The sequence below is a fragment of the Coffea arabica genome, chromosome 3e, assembly GCF_036785885.1.
Source record: "Coffea arabica cultivar ET-39 chromosome 3e, Coffea Arabica ET-39 HiFi, whole genome shotgun sequence".
In the NCBI taxonomy this organism is placed as follows: domain Eukaryota; kingdom Viridiplantae; phylum Streptophyta; class Magnoliopsida; order Gentianales; family Rubiaceae; genus Coffea; species Coffea arabica.
The window spans coordinates 560,011-569,316 of record NC_092315.1 but is presented as its reverse complement, the minus strand read 5'-3'; the positions used below and the strand labels follow the sequence as shown (position 1 = coordinate 569,316).

General features: G+C 36.9%; 1 protein-coding gene across 2 annotated transcripts; it reads left to right on the top strand.

Annotated features, from left to right (window-relative positions):
• The first annotated feature begins 5,949 nt into the window (after nucleotides 1-5,949).
• Nucleotides 5,950-8,502, top strand: LOC113737141 (uncharacterized). Of its 2 annotated transcripts, none has more exons than XM_027264398.2 (3): nucleotides 5,950-6,863; nucleotides 7,287-7,505; nucleotides 7,697-8,502. In XM_027264398.2, exons 1-3 carry the CDS (start codon nucleotides 6,295-6,297, stop codon nucleotides 8,241-8,243), a joined length of 1,335 nt encoding a protein of 444 aa, XP_027120199.1. In that variant the 5' UTR covers nucleotides 5,950-6,294; the 3' UTR covers nucleotides 8,244-8,502. The 2 variants fall into 2 exon arrangements, with proteins under 2 accessions (XP_027120199.1, XP_027120200.1); XM_027264399.2 differs by having other exon boundaries at nucleotides 5,973-6,863; nucleotides 7,362-7,505.
• Nucleotides 8,503-9,306: the final 804 nt, after the last annotated feature.

Here is a 9,306-nt window from a genome sequence, read left to right as displayed (position 1 = left end):
CTCTAAAACAGAATAACAGGAACGCAATTAGAATGAGATCCGAGATAAAACACTAGACTAGCAGAGTGTCATTAATATTATTGATTCAAAGAGGTTACCTCACCTGGAGGATTTATAGATACCTTAAGATGGCTAGGAGGGGATGGTGATTAGTACGTACCTGATCATACATGCCGAATAATTTGCTATCTAAATATGCCTTGGCAAGGACAGCTTTTTCCATGTGAAGTGTAGGATCATGTGCATAGTTTTTTCTTGCCATATATATATATATACCGTACAAGGAGAAGCAAGGACCGTCACCATGCTATAACTATTCAAATCGAAATGACTTTGGTAAAACGATACACGTTATGGCCCACAATGGTGGTGCAAAAAAGAATATGGTGGCAGGAGGAGGAGGAAGAAGAAGAAGAAGAAGAAAACGAGAAGGAATATGGTGGAGTATTTTTTTTAACAACCATTTTTTGTTTCACATACACTCCTCTATATATCTGAAAAAGTGATCGATGATGCATCATCAATCTTCTTAAAATATTTCTAAGCAGTGCAATCCAAAAGAGTTTTGTTTGTTTTTGACAAATGTTCTGGCAAACCTCGGAATATTGGATACACCTCACATGGAATTATCTTCTTTTGATTGTTACAACTTTTTTTTTAACGTTGAATAAGCAAATGTTTATTCATTCCTTGCTGCTTTTAGATGCCAACAAACAACAGTTCAAACCTCTGACTATTGACCGCTGCGTTTCATATGTATTATATTTCCATCCTAACCGAAGCATCATTGTCCGCTGAGGCGACGGAGACCGGAACCCCGGTCAATTTAAGTCGGTGTTCGATGTAGCCCATGGTTTCGTGTTATTGCATCCAAGCTTAATTCGCTTTAGTTCTCCTGACTGGAAAGAATTAATAAATTATCATCAGTAATATAACTGACGTACTATGAACAATGAATATATGAATATTTCTTTATCCTGACCGACTCCTACCAATTGCTTTGAAAATTTACCCCTACACTCTTCGGATTGAAACAAAAAGATGTCCTCGCTTTGAAGTTTCTCGACGACGACGACTGTTATGCGCAAAAGTAGACATGCAACCAGTAATAACAATCGTTATTAATTATTTTGTTAAAATTAAGGTTACTGCTAATCACATGTTTGCAGATCCTTTTGATTGATTAGCATGGTAGGGAAAAAGAAAATGCCTTGGATAATGGATTAGTATATAATTGGCTGGCTGGTGCAAGTCTCTAGAATGGCTAAAAAAAATTTTCTTTTTCTTTTTCTTTTTCACGCGCTGTTGGGAACTGGGATGTCGTGACAAAATAGACATTTTATTGCTTTTTGGTAGCAATTTTTATTTTTGGTCTGAAACGTAAGTTGGAAGCAAACTGCAGTCAAATTGTCCGATAAACCATTTTTCAATGAAGTTAAAAATGTCTACTTGCACCCATTCTTACATATTGACTACATAGTAGGTGCGAACATGCATCCAGACATGCATACACCCAACTTCAATTATGTTGAGGCAAGGCGAAGATAGCAAGGCAGGCGCAAGTTTAAGAATCTTCTAATTACAGCTCTAATGATGATGCCTTTATCATAAACTAAGGTGGTGTTTGGATTATAATTTTTAATATCAAAAGTTTTTTACGTTTTTTATAAATATATTTTTTTATTTCACATACATCAAATTTATTACAATATACTTTTCTTACAAGAAAATTTTTATTTTTTTTATAAAAAAAAAAAAAGCCATCCAATCAGGGCCATTAATGAAATGTGGTATTTATTATGGCTGAATAGCAGCTGACAAAACATGCATCGCCAACCAATACAGCAATAAAAGTACGATATTTATTCATCAAAACAAATGAATTTCTTTACGTTATGAATTTCTCATCTGTATACAAAAGAAAAAAAAAAATAGAGAGAGAAGTGTTTAAGAAGGCGTGTGATGTATCTCATGTCATGTGCATGAATAGTCAGTGACGTCACGTTGACCAAAGATAAGGCATCGTACAATAATATGCATTATTTATTACCTATTTAGTTGCAATATTCCTCGTTTATGGATCCCCACAGGACATCAAGTAGCTGCCTTGAAATTTTCTATTCTTCTTTTTTTTTTGGTTTTGTTTTTGTTTTTCCCCTCCGGGAAGAGAGGGAAGTGTTGTGGGGTACTGTGGGGGCGAGGAAGAAAGAAATGCGCAATAATCACACCATATATTTGGTTGCTCAAAATCTTTCTTTATACCTAAATTTTATCCGCATAAATAAAAGTGGCAGCCGGGAATCTGCCCCAAAAACTCTCTCATTTACAATAATGAACCGGGGAAGCGTATGTTGCAAGAATTAATTATAGGTGAATACTAAAAGCGCGTTAAAAGTTGCATGTGGGCCGTCTAGACTCTTAGATTCATTCATTATACTACTATATATATATATATATCTGACAAAAAAGAAAATATGAAACTTGGCCTGACGACATTAACTAAACATACACGCGACGAACAAAGAGAGTCACTAAAAAGGAAAATATTTAGAAATAACACGTGTCAGCTGAGACGAGGCTAACAGTTCGAGTAACGCTGTCCCGCGTCAAATTCTTGGTGGTGGTGGTGGTGGTGGCTATATGGCGACCACAGCCGAGCATCGTGGCTATACAATTAATAAATTAACTGATTAATTATGTCGCCACCCCAAAAAAAAAAAAAAAGATTGTCCAAATCGAAATGCCAACTGTGCCTAGAAATTTTTTTTTTTTTTTTGAGTTGGTTTGAATTGATGGAGGACTACGAGTAGGGGGACTAATTTGAGCTAGCTCTTTTCTATTTTTTTTTTTTTTTACTCTGCTGGATGAGTTTTTACGCTTTTGAAGTGACCAGTACTACAAGGTTTGTTTGGATAGAGGATTATTTGTCGAAATTTATTTGCTTACATCATCATTACAATTTTCAACACACCTTTTTATCTTTCCAATTACCTTTTTATCTCACATACATCACATCACAAAAAGTGTTACAGTAAAAATATCTCAAATAATTTACAATCCAAACAGAGAGTATTGCAGTATTCATTTGAGAGCCATGTTATTATGTTAGGATGGGAACAATATTGATAATTGAACGCACAAATCTATATGTTTTCATCCATTGCGCCTATTCTCGTAAATATTACCAACCAATTTCACACTTAAAAGGCATAACCACAAAATCATACTGTAAAAAAAAAAAAAAAAAAACACAAAAAAAGTTCACCCAGTGCAGGCATATTCATTTGAGCAAATGTTAAAAATAAATAAATAAAGAACGCAAGTGAGAAGCGCGGATGTTTTAAATACGTAATATTATTAATAAATCAGGCGTTGCCTAACATGCAGGAATATCAAATGAATTGAACAAGAAAATGGCGGAAGCACCCACAAATTGTTGAAGTTGATTAACATTTCGTCTCGTTTTCGTTTAGATTATAATGCACATGAAAAATCAATTACAAAAAAGTAGGAACGTGGTTGAAATTAGTTAATTCAACATCAAAAAAAAAAAGTCAGAATGAGACCAGTTTTCAGTAATCGAAATGGATGTTGTGGAGAAGAAATTTATAAATAAATTGTTCAAGAACGCTGACTGGAAAAATAAATAAAATTTTTTATTTTTGCCCCCTTTCTTTCTTTCTTTGAATTGATGTAAACAGCGAAAATGGTCACTGATTACGCAAGTAGTCGATGTTGGGGCGGCATACGTTACATGGAAGTTCGTGATCGATTAGCTTGATTCATACTAGTTTGAATTAGGTCAAAGGCATCATCGAGATTCAAGACTCAACAGATGCTAGAAGCAAGAAACAACCATCTACTATATAATCTATTTCCAGCCCGTATCAGCTTTAAAAAAAAATAAACCTAAAAAAGAGCTATATATATATATATATATATATATATATATATATTTTTTTTTTTTTTCCTCGCTGCACCAGTTAACTCTACTACTGAACTGAAGAAAGACATCCAGATTTAAGCCCAATTTAATTTTTCATCTTTTTTAAAAATGTACTGTATATAAATTTGTGGGAGTTAAATAGTAAAAATGGCGAATGAGGCTTTGGGTTATTTATTTATTTTTGACTGTGGACGGTGTGGGCTTGTCGGGGAAGGAGGAAGCTAACGTTGAGAAGGTGACGCGGTAATCAGGTCAGCATGAAGGACACTTGTCAGGGCTTTGGACCACACGTGTGAATCCTTCTTTTACACTCCTCCCACACATCCAAGTTCTCTTTTCCTTGCGGCTATTTCCATTTTTAACCAACAACTTCTTCTTCTTCTTTTTCTCTTTTTCTTTTCTCTACTTCCCTCCCTCCCAAAACAGAAGTCCGATTTGAATTGCTATTTTTTGAAGCTTTTATAGAAAAATATACTGTAATGTAATGGCGATTTGATATATATTATTCAATAAAAAGATGATTAAAAAATATATTTACGGATAATGTAAAAATTTTTTTTAAAAAAATGACTTTCTAAACAATCTAAATAAACGCGCCTTTTTTAATCTTATAATAAATTTCATTTCAATCTCAACGTAAAAAAAAAAAAAAAAAGAGAATGTTAAGTTACCAAAATGGCCCCTTTTATAAAAATTTGGAATGCAGTTAAAATCAGGCACCTTGTTCTTTCGGGCATAGACAATTCCTAATTTGGACGATAACAAGTAGCTTTCGTGGTGCGAAAAATTTCAAAACCTGGAGGCTTGGAGCTGTCGAGTTGGGGTCCCTTCTGCTAGTGTTTGAAGTCCACCAAAATAACACAAAACATCATTCTAGTTATACCAAATTATCATCAAAATAAGTACCCTTTTATATCTCAATCATGGTGGAGACCATACAACCATCATAGCTATAAAAAGGCATGAGGGGCCTAGACCTATCCGTCGGAGCTATGAACTTAAACTGGTAAGCACGTACTTTGGAAGCATTACTAAAAAATGATGGTGAACTACGTACCTCTTTCAAGTACAGGTCACGATAAAGTAAACCCACCAAAAAAAAAAAAATTTTAAAAATTTTTTTGACACCCAACCCAACTACTAATGGACGTATTCTTATGGAGTATTTTGTTTATGCTGTTTTACTTGGTAAAACGAAACGGTTTACAAGGAAGACGTATGTCTACACTCTTCTACAGTGACGAAATCCAAATAATTCTAGAACTCAAAATAGTTTGAATTGATTATGAAGATGTAAATATACAACCAATCCTATGCTCTCCTAAAAAAAACTCAAATACTACATCTTAATCACACGTGTTTGGATAAGAGTTTATTTAGATGATTTATTTGAGATAATTACTGTAGTACCTTTTGTAATGTGATGTATGTGAAATAAAAAGGTGATTGAAAAGATAAAAAAATAATTAAAATTTGTGAAGTAAATTATTTTGTTTCAAATTATCTCAATCCAAACACACAAATTAATATCTCAATTCAAATAATGCATTTTTCATCTCTATTGTTAATAATGCGCTTTTCATCTCTATAAAATACACTACCATATTTACCTATCGCATGATTATTTTCCTAGTCGGCCACTCTCTGATTAATTTCAAGATAATTGAGCAAAATGATAGATTGCTAGGGTTGATTTTTTTTTTTCAAAAAAAAAAGAATTTGCAAAATGATGGACTAATGCGTTAGGGACATTCTTGTCCTCCAAGAAAGAATGTAAGCATTTCCCGTTGGACTTGAAAACGAAAACCGGAGTGTTTTTTTTTTTTTTTGGGGGGCAAAATCAAATTCCCACTCGCGCACACATGCCAAAGCTTATTGTCCTCTCTATTTTTCTTTCAAATTCTTTTCCGGCACGTGTAACCAGAAGGCAGTTCACACTCATCCGGTTACCGGTCAACAAGTGGGTATGAAAGCGTGGACTAGCCAACCGGATCACATTGGGCGGTCCTTTATTATTAATTGCCAAACACAAGTCATTTATTTTTCCGTACACACCTTCTCCACCGGTATTTCCCGGTCATAAACTGAATCTCTACCTTCCCACAGCCAACCTTTTATTGTCCAGAAAACCACTCCTCCCTCCCTGATCCCCTCTTCCACTCGAATCCACTCCCCTCTCTTCACACTTGGTGCTCTGGTAGTACTAGTTCATATATATAAAGCCAACCACGACCACCCCACCCTAGCTCTCTCTCTCTCTCTCTCGTTCTGCTTTTCTTATTTTCTCTCTTAGCTAGGGAGATGATGAGATGAAGCATCTATGCTAGCTAGCCATATTGACGAATTTTATGGAGAAGGATAAAAGGTTAGAGAAAAATATAAAACCCGAAAATCCCATGTCGAATTTAACATTTTCAGATCAGATTCCGATTCCGGCCACATTGGCCGCCATACCAAACATTTATGACATCCCAATAGGTTCAGCACCAATGGCATCATCACCACCACCATCATATGGAGGTGGAGGTGGTGGAGCTGCTCATCCACATGATCATGATATGGTGAAGATGGAGTCTTTTGGATTTATAGACATGCTAACAGTCCCGGACTATCCATGCCCTTCCATATATGAGATGGTATTTCAGCAGCTACCTCCCATGAAGTTTCAATCTCCCCCCCTTTCCCAGCCCCTGCTTCAGCCCCAGTCCCCTCTGCCGCCCCCACCTCCGCCATCCAACCATATTAATAATAATAATGCTCCTCCGGAGTCATCTGACGTGGCCACCACCCCGGCCACCCCGAATTCGCCTTCCGTCTCTACTTCATCTAGTGATGCTCAGAATGATGATCAACAACAGAACAAGACACCGGTGGAGGGTGAACAAGAAGATCGGGATCAAGACAAGACTAAGAAACAGTAAAGCTTTTTATTTTTTTTCTCCTTTCTTGCTTTTTTTTTTTTTTCATTTTCCTCGTATCAAAAATATTTTACTCTAGTAGCAGTACTTTTTAGTACTTGTACTGTTTTTGTAGCACATCTTATTTTCTTTTTTTTTTCCTTCTCCTTTTCAGATTTCAGTGTGGTGTGGTAAATGGTATCATATCAGTTTGGAATTTTGATATCCTGTGACGAATGAAAGTAATGATTGATTTGAACAGAACCCGCAAAGGAGATACGTCTTGTTGATTGCCCCCGGGATGGGTTGGGGTGGGGGGGGGGTGCGGGGAAGTGACGAGGATTGAGGGGAGGGAGCTTCTGTTATGCATGATCTAATTACATTGAATTACTGTTAGAATATGTGCAAATTCTTTTTTGATATTTGTGGATTTTTATTTTTAGGTGCTGCTTTTCCTACAATTTCTTTTTTAATCATCAAAAGGTGATATTTTCCCCCCTTCCTTTTTCCGGGATTAGCTTGAAGCCCAAAAAGAAAAACCAAAAGGGGCAAAAGGAACCGAGATTTGCGTTCATGACTAAGAGTGAGGTTGATCACTTGGATGATGGATACAGATGGAGGAAGTATGGCCAAAAAGCTGTGAAAAACAGCCCATTTCCCAGGTACCACTTTACATTTCTTACTGCTAATGTTCGCCCACACATTCACACGCTGGGAAATACTCTACGTTTCACACTGGTCAATCTCCTTATTTATTTCTTTTGATCATTTTCCATACTAATCTTGATCTGTGGCTATTTATAAACAATTTAATTGACTTTTGCTCATGCAAATGCTGGAATATATACTACAGGAGCTATTATCGTTGCACCAGCCCATCATGTGGTGTGAAAAAGAGGGTGGAAAGATCATCTGGTGACCCAACCACTGTGGTTACCACCTACGAAGGTACTCACATGCATCCTACACCGCTAACTTCTCGCGGCAGCCTTGGCCTTGTGGCGGAAAGCTCCGCCAGTTTCATTTGTGGCCCAAGTGGTGTTGGCAGTAGTAATGGTGGTGGTGGTGCTGGAGAAGCTGTCACCATTGGTGCTGGTTTTGGAGGTGCAGGTTCAGGTTCAGGGCCAGGTCCTTCCTCTTTTTTCCCACCACCAATGTCGCAGTATCATCATCAACAACCACAACAATTTCAACAACAGCAGCTGCAGCAACTACCCTTTTTCCGTGTTCCAACAGCTCCAGCATCCCTGAATTTTAACACCCATAGTTCGTCATTTGCTCATATGATAGTTCAAGAGAGCAGCTATTGCCCTCCTCCTCCATCATCGTTTGTGGATAATGGCCTTCTTGAGGATATTGTGCCGTCCGAAATGCTGATCAAGGAGCCCAAAAAGGAGTAGAAGCCCTGATTACCTGTTACATATGGATCCAATCAATGGGGTATGTTAGCAACTTAGCATCTAGTGCTTAGTCGTTTTAGTTACTGACTAATGATTTTGGGAGTTATCATTAGGTTCATGTGAATGAAGCCTGCTTAAACTTTTAGTGCCTCGTAGACTCTCAAGTAAAATGACTAGATGATTTTAGCTTTTTTCTTCGACATTGTTGTACTTAGTTTCGACCTTTTTTCAAACTATGGAGATTTTAGACCTTTGCAAATGGGTTTGTTTTTTCTGCTTTGTTTCGCTGATCATATATTTTCTAGTTTTCATTCCAGTTCTTTAAATGCATGCATGCGAAATTCTCGTAATCTGCATTATATATATATATATATATATATATATATATGCGTGTCAAGATTAGTAGCTAGGGTTAGGGTTCGTTGGATCATTTGATCAAACGATCAGCTTGTCCGCGGCCTTATGATTTTCTCTTCACGGCCAATTTGGGAGTTAGGACCAGATTGCGGAAACTGAGGCAAGAACGAACATTGGAAGTTGTTTTTCGCATTCATTAGTCAGGGAATGAAGGAAAAGCATTGAAGTGGTGCTTAAATATTGGTTGATCTCTTTGAGGATTTTGATGTCAATTTATTGAGCTTCTTGTGCAGGGGAAACATGCAACTTTATCAGCATCACAGGTTTTTCAATTTTATTTTTTCTTTTGGCCTTCTTTCCCCGTATTGTGATATCGTGCCATTTGGCCGATCCACTTTTTCACGAGTGAATCCAAACATTTTTGGAGATTTTTCCTATTTTTCGCTCGAGTTATCTTCACTGGGGCACGACCCTTAAGGCCATATATCTTATTAATTAGCTAGCTAGACCGAGCTGGTCAGCAAAACAAGTCCCCATTTCCTAAAACCCTTTTTCTTTTCTTTTTTTTTAGACATCTGTTTTTTTAGACAGGAAGGTGAATTACTAGGGTTGTGAACTCTTGGCCTTGCACCTCATGGCGCAAGAACCCAGACCAGTGGCAATGCCTTAATGCCTTCCATTATAAAAATGGTAGCTACACACCAAG

Bases quoted from the DNA above. Each gene is read 5' to 3' on its own strand.
- LOC113737141 (XM_027264398.2), top strand. From the start codon at position 6,295: ATGGAGAAGGATAAAAGGTTAGAGAAAAATATAAAACCCGAAAATCCC. The intron at 6,864-7,286 runs GTAAAGCTTTTT...TTTTATTTTTAG, and splicing joins CAAGACAAGACTAAGAAACA to GTGCTGCTTTTCCTACAATT. The intron at 7,506-7,696 runs GTACCACTTTAC...TATATACTACAG, and splicing joins AAAAACAGCCCATTTCCCAG to GAGCTATTATCGTTGCACCA.